Raw genomic sequence first — 24,765 nt, forward strand, 5'->3', positions numbered from 1 at the left:
GAAAAATGTAATTAACTCTAAGGTGCTCATTGTTTTTCTGTATTTTTTCTAGCTACAGTTGTATTTTATAGAGCTGATTGGTAGAACCCTGTGTTGCATGTTTTGGTTATATTAACTCCTTCACTTACGGGTAAATTACAAATACTCTATGATAAATTTAACTGGCATTGAGTATTCAGTATATGGAATTACTGTACTGTATATTTGCAGCTATCCACGCTCAAAAATAGTTTTTCAGTACCACTTATTTTTATCTTCCCTGAATGTAAGAACCCTTATTTGAATTAATAGAAACACAAAAGTTAAACAAAACTTGAGTGACAAAAGCATCACTCAGAAAGAGGACAGCAGTAGACAATACACCATGTTATAATCCCATGAAGTACATCATCAACAGGCCATGAAAATATAATGGTATTAAGTGTGACATTTATCAAAAAGTGATCCCATTTGTGACTTCAGCTTAAGTTCTGAGACTGCAGGTTCCAAAGTTTGAAGTTGGAACTCAAAGTTGGTCTCAATCATGTCAATGGCTCAGGCGAACTTGTCCCTTTGGCTCTTATTGTAGATTCTTTCCAGTGGTACATCCATGTTTTTACACCTGAATACATGGAGAATTTTTTAGTATACAATGCAAACGCAAGCAGTCAAATTAAGCCTATTATGAACAGTAACGGGTATTACGTGAGTATTATGTTAGTATTCATTAAATGGTTGAACTTATGAGCATGATTAGTATTGCCTGTGCAGAGAATCAACTAATTACATCACTATTCTTACTGTTTTCTGAACTATGAGCTACTGTAAAGGACAATAATAAGTAAAGTCAGGCTAAATGTACTATTTTTAGGAAGTGTTACAGCATAAAGGTTTATGGTTCAAAGAACTTACAACTACATTGTCACACTGCAAGTTGAATTTTATATTTCACTGGAACTACGCTATGTTAAAGTTGGTATATTTTATCCAGTCAGTTTGTGTTCTGCATAATTAACACCATTGTCAGCTAGCTTCCTGTTGTTTGTACGAATTACTCCACAAATATTCCTCGTACCGTCGATTAAATGATTAAAAAAAAAAACAGATTGAGTCTTATGATCTGTGCATCTACTCCTTGAACTTCTTATTCGATGACTGCAACACTTGTGTCTATTTAGGGTTAACATTTTCCAGGCTGTTGAACATATCCACTGAGATAAGCCTGCCTGTGAAATGCAGGTTACAGTACTGGCATGATTTACACTGGAAGTGACCCCTACTGTATCACAATAGTGGATATCCCTATGCACTTCCAAAATTAGCAGGCTGATCCAAAAGTATTTCTTTGTGATGTAAGTCACGTTAGTTTAAGTGTTTTCATCAAGACTATACAGGTGATTAGAGTAGATCACTCATCAAGCCACACTAATGCGTGGGTCCAGGTAGTTGAGCTTGGAGGAACCCAAAGCTATCTGTTTATTTTCATCCTTGTCAGTCGCCTGGACCTCCATCTTCAGCAACTGCTCCTCATAACGGTTGAATGCGGTTTTCTTCTGCTCCACCAGCCTGATGGAAAAAATAGACAGACAGTTGGGTCAGGGTCTTCTGATAGAAAAGGGATAATAAAGAAGACTCCTGACTTATTATTTTAAAGATGAGTGGCATGAATAAGTAGAAGCAGCAGAAAAGGTATTTCCTCAACAGTCAGTGCTGTTGAGCAGTTTAACAACACAAGGATGACAGCCAGGGTAAGCATACCGACTGATGTTGCTTGGTTTTGTGTCCTTTTCAAAAATTCCAATTCCTAGTTAACTTGCAAATAGGTGATATTCAGCAGAGCAATGTTTCCCTTTTCTCTCAACCCTAACATATATTGCTATTCTGCTTTTTTATTCTAAACATGCAGTATATAAACATTTTAAAACAAGAATTAAAAGCCATAAACTCAGAGGCCATCTTCAATAAATGGACGCCCTACTCCCCAGTAATGTGCAAATATCACTGTCAATGCAATTGCCTTTTGGCAGAAAAACAATAATCATCACTGACTTAAAAGCAAGGCTCCCACCACAGCGTCTGTGATGTTGCATTGAAGATCTATATTTCCAACCGCATTAACCAATAGCCCATAAATTACAGTGACGCAGTTATCTCTGAAGACACTTGAACCTGTAGGGTACCTTTGACTGCTATATGTGTGTAGCTTATGATTTAGCTTTCACTGGAGGGGTGCTTGTATTTTTAGATTTTTATCACTTTTCATCCATTTACAGCTCACTGTTTTTTTTATTATAACACATGTGCCTGGAGCTTGGGGTCTGAGCTTCCTTTGGTCTTGAACTCCTTCTTGGCTTATTTCAGCTCTGTCTTTGCAAGTGCCAGCTGTTCCTTTTGAGCTTCAATCTGGATGGAGAACATGAAGCCGTTAGCTTCACAATGTCACTGATATAACCAGAAAGGTTCAAAAACAACAACAAAAAATTACTATTTCTTGAAATCTGTTCTGGTGTTTTCTCAGTGCAGCATTTCCGCAACACATTTATCACTTCTGCTAGTGAGGAGAATGTTGACATGAATTATGGTGTTTGAAGGCTGGTTAACAAGATCTTGCCTTAGCTTGAATGTTAGCCATAGACTGATCAAAGGTCTTGGGTGGTGCATGCTGCTTGTTACACAAAATAGCAACAGCCCTGTTAGCCCTGCTGTATGACAGCAACTTCTCTGCCACACTGTCTGCATTTTGAGAGGGTGATAAAAGAGTAATTTGTATTTAAACAGGCAAAGCTCACTGAGCAAATGTGACCAGAGTTCTGAAACACATTTAAAAGATAACGTATGCTACTGTTATTACACACCCACTGACTGTGCCACAAAAATGTACCCTGCTGGAACCCATGCACTCATACTTTATTTATTAAAGCTCCTGTTAACCTGATTCATTCTTCCTGGGCTCCAAATAATCAATAAAATACAAATCTACATGTCAGCCTGAAGCTCACAGTGGCAATCCAAAAAGGAGAAGGGTGTGAGACTTCAATCGCTGTAGGAGGAACTGTATCAGAGGAAGCCAATAGGACACTGGTAAGAGCGAGGCAGAACACTTCAGCGCTGAGTGAAGCAATAACGTTTATCAGCCACAACTAGAAAAAGCGGCAAGGGTGTACTGACTGAAGCAAGCTATAGTAAAATAAGAAAAAAAATGTTTCATCATGGGACTCAATGATACATGCAGCCAAGTAATGAGACAATGATAAGAGCAAGATCGATAAAAGGCAACAACATTAAAGCTACTGGGACTTGTCCAGCTTCTAAGAAGTATGAGCCCGCCCTTTAAAAAGCAATTCATATAGTGCTGGACCACTTGAATGCACAGCGTTATATGTCCTGAAAACCTTTGCAGTTAGACCCGGCATGAGAGAACTCAGGTGTTTTTTCAGCATGCTTGTCTTTACTCAGAAATGACACCGTAAAGGACAAAGAGCAACAGATCAACAACACATCTATGCAACCATGCACTTTCCTTGAAAAAAAACACACAAAAAAACCACGTCACAGGCTACCACTAGGTGGCACTGTGGCATTGTCAATTATTTAAAGTCTAAAGTACCTTAAAAAAGAAGTCCTGGCAGCTTTGCCTTCATTATCATCATCATCATCATCATCATCATCATCATCATCATCATCGTCATCCATTAGAGCAAGGAGATTAATAAAGATCACAGCACTTTTCCCATCTGACATTTCTGCAGGTATTAAAACAAGTTAAAGCTGTCATTACAACTGGTTAGATATCCATTAGCTCATGTCAAATGCTTCCAATTTTTCAAAACAAAGATGAAATAGTCCAAGGACATGCCACCAGCATGAAAGACAAACAAGTACAAACACTCACTGCACACACACACACACACACACACTGATTAAGCATAAACATATGCATTTGAGCGGCAAGACAATGCATGGATTTCTAAACACAGATTAAAGCTGAGGCGTATAAAACAAACGCCCGCACAAGCTTGCTTGTGAGCTTACTGCCGGCGCAAAAGAAGGAATCATTCTGATGATTTTCATGAAGATTGTAATAATGTGGTTGGTTTAATCAGAGTGGGGTCGAGACCCTGCTGTTTCGGGCCACCGACTTCTATGTATGTGTGTCTTACAGCAGGGGACTTTTAGAAACAGTATGTGTGCCTATATTTGAATGTAGTGTGTGTGTGCACGCAAGCCCAAACACGCACACATACAGTCACTGCTTTGCCTACCTTGCTAATGAGCTACATAATTCTATTTCTACAACTCTGCAAGTTGCAAGTCTAACCAGCAGGTAAAATGTCAAGCACACACACACACACACACACACACACACACACACACACACACACACACACACACACACACACACACACACACACACACACACACACACACACACACACACACACACACACACACACACACACACACACACACACATCTGTTGCATGATGGGAGCGTGTGCAAAAATCTGTTTGTGTATTGTGTGTGTCATCTCCTAAAACATTATCACAACATGTCATTACAGTAGTTTTAAATTTCCAACCTAGAAGAGAAGCTGCTGTGTTCTGGCTCTTCTTATTAACATACTGCGAGCCAATTTGCAGTGATGATGAATACTGTCACAGAGGCATACCGACCGTCATCATTCTAAACGTAAACTGATCTGCTTTCCATTTTCCCACTAGTTTTCTTTCTACATCACTCTCCTGTGAATTTTTTTTTTTTTAAAGTAATCCCTTCTTGGTGATGGTGAAAGTCGACACAACTGAGTTAAGGGAAATAAAGAAATATGTCACTGGGAAACCGGCCATAGGAATACACTACAGTGCTGGAAAAAATTTAATATATTTGGATAAATTAAGTTTAAGAATCTCACTGACATTTTATCCAAACTAAACCAGCAGAAATTTTGCAGGGCAGTTCTAATAAGGGGAACTCTGAATGAGGTATACAGAACAACACTGGAATTCTCAATTCAGACCAGGCATTCAGACCTTAACATTTTTTTTTCCTCTACGTGCTTATAAGAAAACACACATACACAATCCCCTGGCCATTTTGAAATCTAATACTGAGAAGCACCTCTCTTTTTTCACTCTCTGAAATGTCAGTGGTTACAATTTAAGGTTTTCAGCACCGGGTGCTTGAAAATATTTGAAAACACATTAATCCAACATACAAAATGCACTGTGCGCTTGATACATGACATATTTCTGCAAAATCAATTTAACTGCATTTCTTTATTTGCCATTTTGTGAAGCCGGTCAAAGAATGGACGGAGAGCCACAAAGCGCTGTGTGAAAAGCAGCTTAAAGATACAGTGATATAAGAAATGACTCTCCAAGGCCTGTGTACATTTCTACATTCAAGTTGTTCAGTAATCTTTTCTAAAATTACAAGAAATTCATTTTACAGCAGATGCCTTCTCTTTCTTCACACTTTGAAACATTTATTTTTTGAGCCATGTTTATGCCCACCTTTGAGCCATCTAATCAAATTTCAAAATGTGGACCTGAATCCCTCATCTAACTCAACCCCATTTTTGTATTTATTACATGATAACAAACATAAGTTTAATCAGTTTCACTGCTGACAGCCTGACAGTATCAGTGTCTTAAACTCCCTCAGTATTCTGATGAACCTTCTGAAGCAGGCGTCTCCCACATGTTAAGGCTGGATGACAAGTCAAAACACATGATCCCGAAAACACCGAGCAGTACTGATATTTAAAATCCTAACATAAGTATTGTCATGTGTTCATATGTGTATGTATGAAATGACTTGGCGATGGATAAATGGAATATTCCTATATAACCTCCTTCATTCCCTTTATGATGATATTGGCGAGGTAATAATAAAAACATTCTCCAGGCTAAGAGGATATTAATTGAATGTAACTATTAGTCATTTAAATATTTGACTCCCTCCACTCATGTTTAATTTCCCTTCCAGTCTGAGTAGCGCTCTACTTTCTATAAGTGGAGTTTGATAACTCCACATTCTGCTGTTCCTTCATACAGTTTTCATTCCATTTACCCATTTTCCTCCTTCTCCTCCTCATCTTGGCCTTAGAGCTGCTTTCTTACACCCTCTCACGTTCGTTCCTTCCTCTCCAACTTTTTCATCTCCTCTTATAACCTCCCATTACCTGGACCGGCTGTCACTTTCTCCCCCCCTTCACTTGCTGGCCTGGCCTTTCTGAGTGTCAATCAGGCCTGCCCACAGCAGCCATTACCATTCCACCTCCAACACACCCTGACATTTCCTGACACACCAGAGGGCAGAGAGCAGAGGCACCACATTTCTTCTTTCAGTTGCTCCATCTCTTCATCACAGTATCTCTTCCTTTTCCTAGCTGTCAGTCTTTATAGGGTAACGTGTGAGATGGCTCTCAAACTTTCATTGCAATTTACTATGGTATCTTTTTCTCCCAGTGGATCATAAACCCTTCTCATCAAATGTGAATATTCATCAGCTGCACCTCCACCCACATACACCGCTGTCTCCGATTAGCGGATTAGAAGACGACATGTTTCTCAGCATTGACAGCACTTAACCCAAGGTCAGCACACTGTAGCCTACAAGAAAGCTGAATAATGAGTAGTCTGAATATACATCCTTAGCTAAAACAATTTAGAGGTATACCTCAACTTACATTGTGAATGGGTTCCAGGTGACGGAACACAAGTTGAAAAGTGACGCAAGCCAAATTAACCTGTCTTCAGGCTAAACCTAAGATAACCATTCCCAGATATGTACTGTACTTTATTTAATACAAATCTATTTCAAGATCACTAACAAGTAAATTTTATTTTTCTACTACAGTACAGACAATACCTCGCCCTCTCATACATCACCATCCCCTCTTCAGCCAATTCTTCCGCACTTCGGGTCAAGGAGACTGCAATGGTCCAATGACTTTCAGTGAGGTTCATGGCTGGTGAGGCACTGATGTTCAAGTCAGTGTTACGAACCAAACAGAGTGGCATATTTTCCAAGAAATTAGCAGCCTGACATAAAAAATTGGTTAAAATCATTTGCAATGCAAAATACAGCAGGAGGCAGGCAAGCCTTACCTCAGATTGGACTAACAATCTCAACAAGATTGTAAATGATAAAAGATCAATGTCATCTTAAACATCTGCTTCGAACATCAGGTCAGAAAATAATTTGCTATTTTCAAACCGAGTAGAAGACACGTAATGCTTTTTAACTAGTTTTTCATTAATGTCAGGGTGCTTATTTAATGTGGCCACTCTGGCTGATAACTTTGCAAAACTGACTCTAACATCAGTGCCTCACCAGCCATGAATTTCACTGCACGTCATTGCTACAAGCTAGTAATATGTGTTTTTATTCTAATTTAATGTACAGTAACATGAAATTATGTAGTTTTAACGGTCTACCAGTAATTATACAATTCCAATTTTTGTGGTGAACAGAGAAAGTACAGAAAAAACTTTGCCGTCTCATACGTCTCGTCTTCAGCCGCTTCTTCTGCAAGATGTGTGACGGACGCTGCTATAGGCTAATAATATTATATTTTTAAATTCTTTATTATACCTTTATTAGCATAAATGAGAGTCAAAAAGACACACTCCAAAGCTCTGTTTCTTTTAAGACTGAGTACACCTTGCAAAGCCCCATCTCCCCATATCACGCTTAAGTGTATGTCAGCTACATTGTATGGCCTTGTTGCCTGCAGCCAAACAAAGGCGTTAAGAGGACACCAGATTTTTTACGTGTGGAAATTCATCTGCCCAGTATGTCCATTTTCAATTTCCACTTGTGCAGCTTCACTTTTATCTGGTAGAGTCCATCCCCTCTCTCTTTTGTCACTCCTTTTTAGCTTTCAGTCTCACCACTTCCAATATCCTTCTCCTTATCCTCACCCTCCATTCCCTCCCTTTACTCCTTTCATCTCTTTACACCGACAGACTCATCCTCATTCAATCTCATCTCTTACACCATACAATTTAGTCCCTGCTTTTCCTTTACTGCCACCCTCTGTCTCCTGAAAGCATGAAAAAAAATGTAATTCTTATGTGATTTCACAATCTTTTTCTGCCTTTTCTTTGACTACTACACACCTCAGGGGCATTTCTCATGCATTCTACATCACCCTGGACAAATTCAGGTACTCTTTTATACAAAGTAAATATTCATGGTGCTTGTGGACAGTTTCCCTTTACAAAGCAAATAAAACAGATGAATAAATAAAAGGAAAATACCTTTTTACTTAATATATACACTACTTTCTACACCAAATAATTTAAATCAATAAGCAGGAGGATATCGCAGGTTTTATTTGACCAAAATTAAAATCTATATCTGTTGTGGATATAGCATATAACACGAAGACATCAAGTTACACTCACATTAAGGAGGTCAAAGAGATCATCTTCAGGTTGCTTGTTTTCTATGAAAATCACAAGATTCTTAAAAATCAAATTTTTTTCTTACAAATTTTATGTTTCTCTGCAAGACAAAAAAATGCAGCCCAACAATGAGAATGTTTACATATATATATATATATATATATATATATATATATATATATATATATATATATATATATATATATATATATATATATATATATATATATATATATATATATATATATATGTATGTATATATATATATGTATATATATATATATATATATATATATATACACACACACATACATACACACACACACACACATATATGTATATATGTATATATATACATATATATACACATATACATATATATACATACATACACACAATATATATATACAGAATATATATATATACCGTAATTAAAACTGGAATGTAAGTAACCAGCTAATCAGATCCAAATCTACCAACTTTACAGGCCTAAAGGGTACAGTTTAGATGTTTTTCTCCTTATAATGAACGGAAAATGCATTCTTTAGATCAATCATTTCATAGACCATTAAGACTTGTCCTAAAACATTATAAAGTAGTTTTGGTAGGTACCTTTTGTGTGTGAGTGGATGTGTTTGACTAGTGTTTGACTAGTCCGTCTCAAAGCAGAACCAGAGTGAAACTTGCACAATTGCATCTGACATTTCAAGCAATTAAGCGGCTTCCATGGTTTCAATGTACCCCCAATTAACTAGTAAAATATGCAAGACACCAATTAACAGCAACAGATGTGGTACTTTATAAAACGCATTCAAATATTCAAGGGTTGATTTGTGTGGCAATGTCGTTCCCCCTGGCAAATAAACTAAAACTAAAAAAAGTAAAGTGTGTGTGCTTTGGAGAAAAAAATGTAAATTAGCTTCTGCCTAAAGGAGTGACAAAGAAAGCTCTTCTAATTGCTATAATGATGTATTTGTGTTAAAAATAGCATCTGCAGAGGCTAGGGTTCAAATTGAGTAATAAGGCGATGCATTTATTTATTTAACAATGCAAAGCAAGTATTGTACAGTTAGGTGGTCATTAACAATTTCCTTGGCATTGATGGCTGGAAAAGGGACGAAGGTGTTCACATGGACGAACCCTTTTAGCTACTTTATGCAGTCATAGAGTATTAGTGGTCCATATCATGCATACCGTGGCTTAACATCATCACAAGTGTTGAAATTATTGCCTGGTGTGCATTACATTCTCTGCTTGCAGATTTTTTTTATTTATTTTTTTTGCAGAGGCAGCACATTGGCCATATACAATACAAACCAAATATATAAGTATTAAATCAAATGGTTTCCAACCAAGAAGTAAGAAATAGACACTCCTTTCTTCAATCCCTGTTCCATTTTATTCCAAGTGACATTTAGCAGCGAATCTCACTTATTTCCTGGGAATTGACAATGCTAAAATATGCAAGGGACTAATTAATTCTAGCTAATGTGTTGCTTTTGAATGCACTCATTTGAATAATTATATGTTCTGCCAAGAAACAAAACACTTTGGCTGTCAGGTGCTAACATTTCCGTTTTCATCTCTGGAATAGAAGATAGCAGAGGCTGACACCAGAGGAGGGGTTAGAAATTTACATATGCATACAAAAAAATGTCTGTCAGACTGTACGACAACTAAATTAAAAAAAAAAAAGTTTTCAGACATATTTTATTTTCTTGTATTGAGTCTCCAGCTAAGCTATTTATTATAACATAAATCATTTCTTGTATCAAATGAAATAACAGCTAAAGGGAGTAGCTGAAAAACTTAATTACGTTGTCAAAAAGGCCATTTCTGCTCCTGCAGAGATGTACGCAGGGGTTACGATACAAGTGATGAAATGTATCAGCTTTATCAGGGCAATCTTTATCTCATCACTCTGGTCAATTAAAAATTAAATTAAAACGTCTCTGAAGCACAAATATGTCGTAAGTCAAGATAGTGTGCACCAAAACTAAAAGAACAGTGTGGAGTTTGTGATCCTCCTGGTTACAGACAATGACTAAGATTCTAGGGAGTTCCAGTAGACACTGACCACACATACAAATATGAACCAGGCAGTCAAAGACTGCAACATCCCGCGACACTCCTGAATTCAAAATTTTATCCTGACCTCCTTTCATAGGTCAGGGTCATTGACTAAAAGACCCATGATTCAACATATAACTGGTGCATTCTTTTTGTCACGAGGTTTCAGAGATGTGAAAATGTGACCTTGAGCTAGTTTTTCAAGGTCAAGGTTGTGATCCAATTTTCATCCCCTTGCCTCCCTTTTGTTTTGTCTGTCTATCTTATCCGGTTCCTGAGGTATGTGCAAAAATATCACAGGATAGAAAATATCTCAGATCATAGATCAAACCTAGTGCTTTGATCTGTGGTCTCACTTATATTGGCCTCCCTCGTCTTTCTATCTTATTCAGTTCCTGAGTTTAAAAAAGTTAATATTTGAACGTGACCTATTGTTGTCAAGGTCATCATCTCATTTTCATCCCCTTTGCCGCCTGAGTAATGTGCTTTTTCATCTTTCTCTCTGCAACGGTTGGGAAGATATTTGGTGGACGGACGGATGAACACACAAACATTGACAATTACGATCCATCACCACTTCGCGGGACTCTTGCCATCGGTAAGCCTTACTGAAACTTAACCATGTATGGTCAGAAACCATACTGACTCACTTCCTCGAAAGGCTCAAAGTGCTAGCAGGAAAGGCTAAAGCCACGCTGACAAGACAAGCATTTGGATGAACGTTTGAATAGTTGTGACATTTGATTTCTTTACATCTAGTTCTACTTTTTGGGGGCTGTTTTTTATGGACTGGAAATAATTTATTTATGATACATGCATAGAAATCAAGGGTTTATAGTATAGTTATTTTTTCTTCAATATAAAGTTAACTGAGTTCCTCATTCTGGGTAGAAACATGAACTCTGATTTTTCTGGGTTTCTAACTGTTGGAGCTCAGCACCTTAGGAACTACCCTGAGTCCTTAGGGGTATTAAACTTAAATTGAAGTTGAATATGTCACTTAGGGAACCTTTTATACTGGACAATTCTGCTTGACAACATTATTTGAGCCACGCAATATTTTAAATATGAGAAACTCACCAGCATTTAAGCAGGAGAGGCAGACAGGAGCAGGTAAACAGTTAAATTAAACCACCTCATTCACAGGAATCCAATAAACAAGTTTGTCTTCAGGACATCTCTTAGCTCTCTTCATGCCTCGGGCTTTGTGATATGTACGCGAGTGGCCTTCTGTGTATGTGCTTCTGCCAAAACCCATGGGCAAAAACTAGATTATTTTGATGTAAGAAATGGGTTTTGGAATAAGCAGAACAAGCTTCTTAATTTTTTATTTGCCTAGGTCTTCTGAGAACGGGCATACATACCTTACATTAAACATAATTTCCAGGTCCAAGCAAATGCATTGAAGCATAATTGAGTAGGAAGGAGGATGTGCTTTCATGTAATTATTAATTTTCTTTACCTTTGTGATGACGGGGACGTTGTTGCAGTAGCGAATGGAGTCTTTACCCAGGAAGTGAAATTCCACCACACACTTGCTGCCGTCGAGTTGCTCATTGCAGGGTGATGCACTCGACACGTAGCGAGCAGCAGCCCACCGTGTCAGCTGTCTCTCCCTCTTCCTTCTCATTACCAGCTCTCAGTGCCAGCTTTTTGGGTCAAAAGACACAAGAAAAATACCCTTCAAAATGCACAAATACTCCTCCGGCACTCTCACCACCATCCCTACTATCTCAGCACAAACAAGCACATGTCAGATCGCCACACTGAATACCATAAGGCTGTATTCAAATGGTTTTTAGAAATATTAAATGCTTGAGAGCTTTTTCTGGAGCAGTGGCTCCATGTCAGACCTTGTCAATGAAGTAGAGGGTCATGGCTCTTTGTCGTGTGGTCATCTGTTTGGACTTCAGATCCCACAAATACTCATCACGTATGTTGTCCACAAACAACTTCAGTTTCCGGGCAATCTCATATTTCTCCCATATTTCTCTTTCTCTCCCGCTACTTATTGGGGAAAGGAACAGAAAGCAGGAGGAAAAGGAATGATGTGTGAGCAGGAAGGGAAGTGAGAATGTGAAACGGTTAAGATTGTGTGACAAAGTTTTTTTACCTTGAAACATTCAAGTAAAAACATTATTTAACATGAGATGATGGCATCACAGATAAGACAACTAAAAGACAAAATTCTGCTTGACATTTACTGTTGTTATATATATACTGTCTTATGATCAAGGCACAATTAGTCTCTCTCTCTCTCTCTCTCTCACACACACACACACACACACACACACACACACACACACACACACACACACACACACACACACACACACACACACACACACACACACACACACACACACACACACACACACACACACCTTGAATGTGTTTAACTCATAGGTGTAGTCATTCATTCAATCTTAACACAAAACAATTATAAAATCTGAAAGCAATCACAACCATTTGGACACTTAAATGCAAATTTCCTACAAACACACCTGACCAAACAAGAATTTTTGAATTTGAAAGCAATTAAAGGTAAGTATGCGTCATAGAAAAGGTTTGATTTCAGAAAAAATAAATAAAATAAAGCTTCTCCTATTTTGCGATCAATATTTTTATTAGAAGCTTGTTTCCATCTGTTCCTTTAATTTTGAAAACTTCTTTGATAACTAAAAACTTTTAGAAAGAGCAACAATGCATTGTTTACACATTGTAGAGTTTCTCTGAATAGATTTGTGCTTCCTTTTGAAAGATTCTAGTATCAGTGGAGTCTCATTTTTAGATAACTGGACAGCACATTTTGGCTGACAAAGGTTTAATACTACTTGTTTTAAAACTGAATATATCTCTGATCAAAGTGTTGAAGCAGTATTCTTGCCAGATCTTCCAATGTGCTCACTCCACCAGATAAACTGATTCATCTGGCCTAGGCAAGAGTCAGGTCAGCTAAAATAAATTGCCAAATAGAAAATAGATTTCTAACTTTGAACAACTCCCTCTGGAGTCACAAAGGCTGTATAGAACCCTTTCCCAAATACACAGCAGTAGTGAAGACAAGACAACAGTTAATATCAACAGTGAATTAGCTGTTAAAAGTCAAATTTCACCACAAACTTTTAGCGGCTCACATGTTTTGTGCATCTGTTAGAGGAAGCAGAAAGCAGTAGTCTGTTTTCCTAATTTAGAAAAAAATAATTGAAAGACGAACCAAAACAACTAGCGCAGTGAACCTGTTTGGAACGCAAACTGAAAACACATCTGATAAATGAATGAAAACATTTTTTTTTCTTTTCATTAGCATTGTCAGCCCATGGTGTTTTACTCACGGAGCAAAACAACTACAAGCAAAGGTTATAAAAACTGAGAAGCTTATTTACAAAAACACCTCAAGTTTTAGGTGACACATCCTGAACACAACCTACAGTATGTTGACTTTTTTATAATGCAGATGACAAGGAATGTGAGTTTGCTTTGTTCCAAGAGCAGTCACTTGGCTTTTTCCTGCACAAAAACTAGCAAACTATTCTTAAGACAGATATATTCTTTTTTTTAAAAACCTTAGCAGCTGTCGTCATGGTTGAATCTACATTTTTCATGTTGCAAGCACTTGAGGACAAGGATGATATGGAAACACTTAACTGGTGGTGCATTCAAGTGCTTCTTGGAATGCTGGGTAAATGTAAGTTTCCTTAATAGAAGCAACCGGCAACACCCCAGGCAAAGCAGACCACACTGCCCTGTTCCAAATCGCATTTCATATTCAACCCCGTCTGTTTGGGCGTTTAACCCGTCTGTTTGGGTGTACTTTGCCACTACTAAGTATGACAAAATGCAGTATACTGAGAGGGCCCAGCTAATGATAGAATGTGGATGGAGTAACGGTGATTGAAAACAACAATAAGAAGTAAACATAAGTAGCCCTTTGCATAAAGTGGGGAGTGCATTATATGGTTCTGTTTCATAGTTAAAATGCTTACAGATATTACTGAAAGTGACGCCACATTCAGGGTCAAATGTTAAAAGTATACAGCAGTAGTCTCTGATTTCAAACAATACAAAGTGTTTTACTGTGTTAATCTAGCCCTAAGACAGTTATTAATATATGCCGGAACATTTTTCTCTCCTGACCTTGAGTTTAGAATTGGCGTTGAGCATGATGTATTTAATTTAATTGAAGCCTTAGATGTTCTCAGTCCAGCTAGCCAGCCATGTAACTGTGTTATCATGATGAACCTCCTTAACTCACAGATTTTGAGTACAAACAACTGCATCCTACAAGGACTAAAAGCTTCTACACAGAAATTTAGATGCCTAAATTATTAAATTATTAAAACAAAGATGGAAAACTGTAGTTCTGTACTACCCACCATATTTCTAGTGTTAAATAAAAAACATTTTTTAAAAGCAGCTGTGCTGACACATGTGTGGAGCGATCAATATGGCCAATACACAATAAAAAGCCTGAAAACTCTGAAATGAGTTTTGATTAGATTCTGATCTCTGTATGCAGTTTGACCCGTTTACTCTGCTTTCACTTGCCGCAATTGATGATAACTTCCTTGGTTTGGATCCTCCTCTTCAGCATGCCCTGTTTGGGATGCTCCTCCCTACCTCGGAACAGGCCTGGAGGCTCAATTTTAAAGTTGCTATTGCGTTCTTTGTGGTGGTCAAGAAGACAGTAGCCATATTCATCCACTATCTTCTGGTTGGCCTCTTTCAAAGCCTACAATAAAAATAAACCAAAATTAACTGTGAATTTTGGCTAAATTATTCACACGTACCTTCATATGCAGGAAGAAAGTTACAGTGTATTGTAAGTTGTTAAATGGAGAAAATAAATAAAACCAAATCATACTAGTTTCTCCTCTTTGGTCATGGCTTTCCTGGTCTCCACCTTGGCTTTGTGCACCACATGAATCTCTCCTGAGTCATACTTGCTAAGATCTTTAATAAGGGACCTCTCTTCATGAGTCATTTCCTAAACAGATACAAAATATTCAACACCAGAAACTGATCACTTCTTCATGTAGTCCTGAGGAAGTTACGTCTTCATAAAAAAAATGCATTTCCTATTGGTGTAAAACAACAGGAAAACCTTTTGTTATCAAGGTTTTATTATAACCTTGATAACAAAAAGCACTTATCAATCAATTTCTTGCTGTGGATCTTGGACCACATTGTAATTAATGAAATTTACACCTTAAAATATATTTAACCATTATAAAATGAAAAAAGCATATTTTAGCCACAATCAAATAGTTATAAAGTATCAAAGATCTAATTTTTGGACGCTTTCTGATAATCACAAAAAAACTGAGCATGTAAACAGAATTTGTCAAGTCAAGTCAACATAGTCAGAGACAAAGTGTTTCGACGTAATTCTGCATTACTGAACTTGTGTCAGTTACACAGGCCATTGCAACAACAGTGTATCATAAAAACAATGTGCGATCACAGAACATTGGTGACCTCCCATTTAATTACTCAACTTTACGGGGGCAGAGTGAACATAAAACAGTTGTATCGTGAAAAAAGGCTGACATATAGACCATTTCATCCAAAGAAGACCACTGTTGAGCGATATAATCGGTCTAGACACAGCAGTAGGCTGAAAGCAGCAGTAGAGTTCAAAACACAACTGTCAGCTTTCCAGTGGTACTGCCCCAGGGGTGTCCCCATCAAAGAGGTCACGAAATGGGTCTGCAATACAGAAAGATTCAGTGAAGGATGACAAAACCAGTGGCTTTGAAAAATGACCTTCTGGTGAAAGGAAAGGAAGCCTCTGCAGAAGGAACTGCAGGCCAACATTTTGGGGTTGATGTATCTGTGTACAGCAAAAAGACAAATTCAAACTGGCTTCAAGCAGCAGAATGTAACAGTAAATAAGAATGAAAAACATAAACATCCTGATCTCAGGGTCTTCACTCATCACTACAGCAGAGCTCATCAAACATAGTTCAGTGATTCTAACACTTATCAGATAATCTGATCCAGATGTTTTCTCTGGGCTAATCAGAGATGAAGTGCAAAATCATTCCATTACATCAATACACAAACACACATCTCTAGAATCGCTCTCCAAGAGTGGACCTGCAATCAGCTTGCTTGTCTAAGCATGACTGACAACCAGGAGTTGGGCAGGCATCGAGGGCAGTGGAGCGCATAGGTTTTTTTTTCCCAGCTAAATTAAAAACAGTTTAATTGGATTTGTTCATATGCACGAGAGCTACTTGTATGGATTAGCATGTCAATGCCTCCATACAAATCGTATTTTCAAGTGCACTGAGCACTAAGCAGCGCAAAATTAATTCTGCATGATATGCCTCTTGGCTCATCGTGGTGTTTTCCTGATTCAGAGGATGCTCCTCAGACACCAGCCATCAGGTAGCAGTCATAGTCACTCACAGTCTCTACCACCAGGCCAAACTATACACTATTAGTACATCACAGCTGGTATGTTACCAAGAGTGTTTCTAGAGCTAACACTACGTGATTCTAATGCATCAACAGATAAAATATGATAAAGACAAAGTAATATGTCTATTAAAAAAAATTGCCAGTGGACAACAGTGCAGCAGCATTAAGGAAAACTTTGCTGGGAAACACTCCATAACAAATCTGAAAAAAATCTTGTATGATGCAAATATTTTTTTCAATGTGAAAGTGAAATTCAATTCAATTTCTTTATTTCAATTTCAATAGCAAGAATGAAACTGAGCTGCAGGTGTCAGGCAGTTTGTTTTTCTACATCTTTTCTTGCTTTACCTTTCTCCTGTCTTTATAGAAGTTCTCCCGAAACACTTCTTTGGTTGTGTACTCATGATCCAACATCTGGGAAAAAAAAAAAAGCTACCTCCTCCGCAGCAACACTCAGCTTCACTGCCTTACCTGCACAAAAGGGAAAAACATCATTTCACCAACCAGGCACTGATGTGAAAATGGCAGTTGGAAAAGTTATTTAAATGATCCTGGAAACAAGGATTCACTTGGATGGCCTTGGGAATTGTGTAAGATGCTCGGAAGCTTGTATTACAGATTTTTTGAATGGTTGTAAACAAAGCAGACAATATTTAACTTAACCATTAACTTCTTCGATGTTTATTTGATAACCCTCACTAAATTGAAAAACCCACAGAAATAAGAGAACTGACTTGGGTCAAACGATTTCTGGCTCACGTGTCTGGCAGGTCAAGTGAAAAATGGAAAATAAAATGCTGTCAACCTATTTCAGTCACACTTTCTAACACTTCCGACTTCTGCTCTCAACTGACTGTCATAGTAGAAGTGCACATTGTCTGGTAAAGGCTGGTATTCACGAGGAAAGTAGGGCCCATTGTGTTCAAGGAACTTCCATTTCACCCCATCTTTATTCTTCTCTTCCTCCCACCTGACAGAAAGAACGATGATAAAAAAAAGTGAAAATGTGTTTGAACAAGTGAAAATTGCCACTCTCTGCATTTCCCATGTAGTTTGTGTTTGACTGAGTATCTCTGAGTGTGGCAGGGATGGGTTCAGGTCAATGGAAGATGAAAAGAGCAGCATTTCCCAACCATCTCCAGCGACTCTGCTCCTCCTCCTCATTCTTTTTGATCTTGCCTCTGTCTTGCCTCTTCAATCTCCTCTGTCCTCTTAGGTTTTTTTTGAGATGGGGTACTCTCCCTCCTCCTCTTTCTTTACTGTCTGCACCAAGAAAAACACAGTGAATTCAAAGCACAACCATAGGAACTTCTTTTCCAACAAGCTTCATATAGTGGGAAAATAACTGAGTCAAATGACACAGTCAAAAATCTCCGGGGACCAAAAAAAAAACCATTCACCTCTTCTGTTTTCTCTTTTGACTTCTTTCTTTCAGTTTCTTTGCCACTTTCTTGATCCTGGATGCGTTGCTTCTTTTTCTTCTTTGAGCTGCAGGTAACATATACAGTAGGTCATATTAAAAGCACTCAGTTACCAAATTCCTATATTTACACACAAATGATAGCACATTTTTTAGATGACGATGTAAAATCGACTGCGAACCACAGTATGATGATCACAGTATACTATAATAAAAGGGAAAACCTAAATAAAAGATGGTTATTTCATTGGAACAAACAGAGCCCTGTTCAGACTTACGCAGGTGCACCAGAAGAAAGGGAAGGACATTCCAAGGGTTCTTCCTTTTCAACGCTTTCTTCTTTGCAGGAAAGTCATTATCCATTGGCTCCTCACTAGATTACAAGGAGAGAGTACTCATCGTTCGTAATATTAAGTAGAATGAACACATAACAATACCGACATCCTTTAATTCCCAGTCTGCTCTGCAGTCTCATGCAGTAACAGTTCTTTTCACACTTCTAAATGTACAGCGTATGCTGCTTTGTAGATGAGCTCAAGGTAAAATAAATATATTTGAGAGCTTCAGTTGTCAAGGATGAGGGTAATTTTATCTTTTACACCATCATATCCTACTATATAAGCAGTTGTATCTTTAAAAAAAACTGACTTGTGCTGATGGTTTTAACTTATTCCCACTTAACAAGCTAATAATATGGTAGAATTAAGGCTTAATGCTGCTTTCAATGCTCTGTGTCACATTATTGGCTACAGATTTAGGACAAAATTATCTTCTATGGCTAAAATCAAATGACACACTAACTACAAGACATTGCCTGCAATTATAGTAATTATGTATACAGTAAATAAGAATTAAATTTTTTTAATGGTTATGATAATGAAATGATCACTGCAATTAAGACATAAAATCTCCAGGCTTGGATTTCCCAGAGAGGGAGGAGTTGACTGGTCGGGATGCAGCCCAGATTTAGAAACACTTAGTTTGGTAAATTACTGTCAGACTGATTTCTTCCTAATTATATGATAGCTGGGTGCTGTAACAACTACCTGATGCACTCTCTCAGGCGCCTGTTTTATAGTCATGAGCTCCGATCTGTGACTTCGATGAGTGTTTGCTGTGAATGTGGTTTGAATATATTCCAGTTCAGATGTAAGACAAAGATTATCAAGGACAATTTAAAGGAACCCCGTTTAAATCACTTGTGATTACTTTACATTTATTTATCTGATTTGGTTCAAATAAACTTGTATTACAGTATATGAGCATTCAATCACACAAACACATGAGCACAGCCGTTCTTGTGCAAGTCCATGAACTTCAATTTTTGGATCAGTTTTCATCTCCGTGAAATGTCTGTGCTGTCCTGATGGTGGAGTGTTTGATCCACCATTGTGGAGATTAAACAAGTACAATAGGAGAACCTTTTGTCCCATTTTCTCCCCATTCTCTTTTAAGCACACATTGCTAGAATAAGTGTATGCTGTTGTCAAGCTGTTCAAGTCAGCTCATAGGGGAGTGTATGTGTACACATGTGTGTGTCTGTGTGTGTGTGTGTGTGTGTGTGTGTGTGTGTGTGTGTGTGTGTGTGTGTGTGTGTGTGTGTGTGTAAATGGTCCCGCATCGTTTTTGTTTTTTTTATTCTGCACCACTGAGCAAAATCAATAAAAACTATCCTGAAAAAAGTTGTGACCACCACAGTGGCATTTAAATTCTGTTGTTTAATAGGCAGATGTTTCTTCCAGAACTGTACTCTCTGCAGGAAACCCACTCTACTAAAAACCTTTACCACTCAACAAAAAAACTCAAAAGGAATCATTAAAATTCAGAATTTAAGAAACTACTTTTTCAGAATGACCCCCTTTTTTAAATGCCATTTGTGGTATTGGGTTGGGTCCATGGCTGTGAAACAACTCATTGACAAATATGTAGAAACACTGCTGGGAAACAGATTTGACGCAGCGGGACTTCAACCAGAATCTATCATACTGGCTACACCCTGCTGAGCAACCAACTTCTCAAAACATGTATCCTGGTTTACTACTATCATGACAAGCCATGTATTTCTATCCTAAGTGCAGAGAACACAACAGTTCTTTTAGACATATTTGCACACAAACTGGCAATGGGAAAGGTACAAAAAAAAGAAAAGGGGGGAAAAACAGTATTGGTTCATCAGGTTATTATTGTGGCTGTGGATACGTTTCAGCCTTTTAGAAATTACAACTGCTTCCATACCTGGGACCGCTGGCTGGTTCTGGGGTATTCGTCTTCATTGTCTTGGGCTGAGGAGAAGACATGCATTATGTGTGACAGGAAAAAACAGAGTTGACCAGTGACACTTAGTGCCATATTGGTCCTTATGCATACAACAACAAAAGCATGCATTCATACAAGCACATAAGGTCATGACATATCTCCTATGACTCCTGTTTAAAATCATCAGGCACAGCATTTGAATATCACATGCTGGTTTTCAATATTTATACATGTAATGTGATAAGAATCAAAATCATTGTGATTTGAAGCTTGGAGCAATTTGAAGTGAACATACTGTACATCTTAATTACTGCTCAATTTTCCAATTTATCCATAAGAGTCTACAGTGTTTTGTAGAGGAAATAACTGTACACTACTCTGGGTATTAGAATGCATGTAAATATAGCCTGACACTACCACAGGAATCAAACAACATTTAGCTCAAGTCCAAGGACATGCTGTTGCACATGCTGTCAAATATAGGGTCACTGGGTAACAGGAGCTGGAATTTTCCACATGTAGTATTTGACGTGCTAATTCCAAACAAGGTCATGGTTATGGATGGACTGCTGTGCATCACAATCCCTCCCCTGGTGAAGAGGACACTGCATTTCCATTGAGATGATTTCAGTTGGGGTCAGAATGAATTACAGGTATTCAAATTTAAGTCCATGCAATACATAAGGGGAAAAAAACGAGTTGTTGATGTATTTGCCTGGTTAGTGTCATTCTAGTCATAAAATGCTATAACTGGTACCAATCAGACAAGCGATGTCTCAAAGGATCCCTTGTAGCTCTAAACTTGTTTATCTTTTCTCTTATCCAGATGTTATACAGTTATACTGTATATAGTTATATTTGTAATTCCCAATTTTGAAGTTGAAATTGAGGCAGTGCAACACTTACATCAAAGACATAACATTATGCTCAGGAAAATTGGCTCTGTGACTCTCGTAGCTGATGACAATATGTTGATTCTTAATCAGTAATTCAGTCAGTGTGCCATGAAATAACGTGGGGCTAACTGTCACAGAAAAGTCCCTGCTTTCCTGCCAGGAGTACTTACAGATAGATAGACGGATAGACGGATGGATAGATAGACGGATAGACAGATAGATACTTTAATAATCCCGGACGAAATTGCACATATCCACTGCTCAAGCATTACATAATGAATAAATGAATAAATAATGGCTAAATACCAGGAAAAAAAGAAGACGGTATCGTCAACCCCAACCTTGGCCTGATAGGCGAACTGGAGAGGGTCCATTGCACCCTGCACCTGTGGACGCATGAGCTCCAGGACCAGTCGCTCTAGGGTCTTCATTACATGGGAGGTAAGATCGACCGGTCGGTGGTCGTTGAGCTCAGTAGGGTGTCTTTTCTTGGGTAGAGGGATGATGCAGGAGGTCTTCCACAGTGATGGAACCCTCCCCAGCCTCAGGCTGAGGTTGAACAATCATTGCAGGGGGTCCCCTAGTTCTGGAGCACAGGCTCGGAGGAGTCTTGGGGAGATCTTATCCGGTCCAGCCGCCTTATAGGGATGGAGCCTCCGCAACGTTGTCGTCACCAGGTCTGCAGTGATGACGGTCTCGGTCGTGGTGGGAGCAGGAGGTCGTGGCGAGTTTGGAAGTCCAGTAGTTGAGGTGGGGCAGTTTAGCATCCCAGCTCTTGGAGTTGGCTCAGGAGAAGTGGCAGGGGTGGAAGGAGAGGAAGCACAGGTGGAGGGAGCATCAGTGGAGCGGTCTGCAAGGCCGGGAGAGGCCTGGGACTAGGAGGAGGGAGTGGTGGGGGAGCTGAACCGATTGAAAAAGTTGTTTAGTTCATTCGCTCGTTCACTATTCCCCTCCGTGTACGGTGATAGTTCTCATCCCATTCCAGACCTCCCGCACCTGGATGCGCCCCAGCTGTTTCTCCAGCTTCCTCCTGTATGCCTCCTTGTCCTCCCTCAGGCAGAGTCTCACTTCCTGCTGGGCCTTCCTCATCTCCTCCTCGTTCTTGCTCCTGACGCCCGCTTCTTCCTGTTCAGTTGTCTATTCATCTCCCAGCTCTCGTCAATTACACAAGCCAATGGCAGATCACCACATTCATTTGTCTGCTCACATATGCACGGTAATAAACGCATCAGATATCAAGGTAAATTAATTTATTCATATGAAGACAGAGTGCTGACTGTACTCAGTGAAATGAAAGTGTGCTTTCAATATCACCATCTACTCAATATTTCAGCCGGTGTAGCATGCTTTTTGTCAGTCCTTTGTGTCTGTCGTCTAGTGGCACACTGCCATATGGCTCTTACTCTCATCCATCACCAGTGCAAGTAATCTTTATTTATTCTGATTCAATTTTTCCACATTTCAACAAGAGCAATCTTCCTTCCAGCATCCATGAGAATACCAGCTTTAAAATTTTGCCTTTGCTTCTGCTGAACAAAGATCCCACCAACTGTCAGATAGTTGGATTAGACATATCAAAAAGATCTGAAGGAGGCTGTACGAACGCCCCAAAAAGTTTTAGTTCTTCTCAAGATTATCTCAAAAAAGCCATCAATGGATGTTGATTAATTTCGTGTGGGGTTGAATGTTGAGTGAAGTGTTAATTGAACTTTAAGAGGGATCACACTACTCATATAAATTCTGGATCACTTTGACACTTCCGTCATTTTGCCAATATGAAACACAATAAATGGTCAATCAAACAAAAAATATGCAGGCACAAAAAATCCATAATGTTCCACCACTGCGCATGATTAGGTCTGGTTGATTAAAGGAACCTGATAGACTGACGTACATATATTTGAAACAAGGGGATATGTATTTGGTTACTGAACAGTAATGGAGAGTGCCAGTGACATGAAACTGCCTCCAATATGGAGCTGTGATAATGCAGCCAGTTATATACTGTATACTTAGTGTAGTCTTGAAGAAAGATAAATGTGGACCTGCAAATTTGGAAAATCACATTTGCTTGATTTGCTCACTACATATTGATGATAAGCAAAGGATTTCACATCAAAGGAATGGGTTTTCTTATGTTGCAGAATTACATATATAATTTTCTATTTTTTTTAATCAAATTTATTTACCAAGTCGATGTTTGCATGACATGTGATTCCAATATAAAACAGAATTTTAAACATCATAGAAAAATGCTCCAATCTTTTTCTGGTCATGTAATCATACATGGATACATTTAAAATAATAATATACAATGGGACGGGGCATAGTATTAAAAGTATAATTCAAAGATGTTAAAAAGGAATAACAGCCTAAAATAAAATGTATCACCAAAACAGATGCATGGCAATGGTCAAAACTTAGAATATATGTGCAGAACATCCTGATTTTAATGTGTTCCACTTTATTTCTGATGTGATAAATCAGAAAAAGAATTTGTCAAGTCACCCTCACCGTAGTGTGTGCAAAGCCCCGGCAAAAAGGGCGCTACGACGCGAAATGTGTGCATCTTTCTTACGCAAACGATCGCTACCACTTCTTTCAGAAAACTTATTTCCAACGGATATGAAATAAAAGAGAAGAGAATTTTCTGTTTATTACAGTTTTAATGACAATGGCGTTTGCTGATTCAAGCAATGAGCGTTCTCTAGTTCGATAATAGCACTTGACTTGCTATCGAAAAGTTTTCAAGAAACTTTCTTAAAGTCCAGTGGATTGATTTAAACAGCTTTGGATAACCATGACCTGGATAACTGAGAACCTACACAGACACTTCGCTTGCTCTTGATGGAATAATTGATTTCGAGTTAAACCGCACCAGTCAGAGTCTGTTTTTTCAACCCATCTTTTTTTTTTTTTTTTTTTAATTTTCAGACAGACAACTCACCTCTTCCCTGGCGCGTCTACCCAGCGGTGTCACTCAGTTTTTTCAGCTTCATTGCCATTGAGTTTGGCTTTCCCGTCTGCCTTTCCATCCTTCTCTTTCCCCTTCATTCACACGAACCTCCAGAAAACACATTGACTATTAAATGTTTGGAACGAATACATTCACGAGTCAGGATTTAAAAAGTAAAAAATAAATCATTCGGAGTGGTTAACCTCTATAACGAGCTTTGACTTCTGAAGTTAGCCAATTAGCTGGGTAACTAGCTAGCAGGAGCGGAAAACAGATGATTCAGCCACTTCGGGATACTGGCCACGCCCGAGTTCAACAGGTCGGTTCCGGCTGAATTCTGATTGGATG

General features: G+C 38.5%; 1 protein-coding gene across 1 annotated transcript; it reads right to left on the minus strand.

Annotated features, from left to right (window-relative positions):
* Nucleotides 1–92: 92 nt before the first annotated feature.
* zgc:173742 (DNA topoisomerase 1) lies at nucleotides 93–24,528 on the minus strand. Its single transcript, XM_068312631.1, is given in 19 exon segments — nucleotides 93–602; nucleotides 1,397–1,535; nucleotides 2,278–2,382; nucleotides 2,591–2,712; nucleotides 3,615–3,722; nucleotides 8,014–8,029; nucleotides 8,394–8,453; nucleotides 11,926–12,021; nucleotides 12,023–12,112; nucleotides 12,317–12,470; nucleotides 15,008–15,195; nucleotides 15,328–15,450; nucleotides 17,238–17,318; nucleotides 17,320–17,360; nucleotides 17,744–18,152; nucleotides 18,290–18,377; nucleotides 18,588–18,682; nucleotides 20,545–20,591; nucleotides 24,409–24,528. Coding segments are annotated over 15 exon segments (1,818 nt in total). The 5' UTR covers nucleotides 18,054–18,152; nucleotides 18,290–18,377; nucleotides 18,588–18,682; nucleotides 20,545–20,591; nucleotides 24,409–24,528; the 3' UTR covers nucleotides 93–417.
* Between the last annotated feature and the right edge of the window lie 237 nt (nucleotides 24,529–24,765).

Source organism: Antennarius striatus, chromosome 4 (genome assembly GCF_040054535.1).
Source record: "Antennarius striatus isolate MH-2024 chromosome 4, ASM4005453v1, whole genome shotgun sequence".
In the NCBI taxonomy this organism is placed as follows: domain Eukaryota; kingdom Metazoa; phylum Chordata; class Actinopteri; order Lophiiformes; family Antennariidae; genus Antennarius; species Antennarius striatus.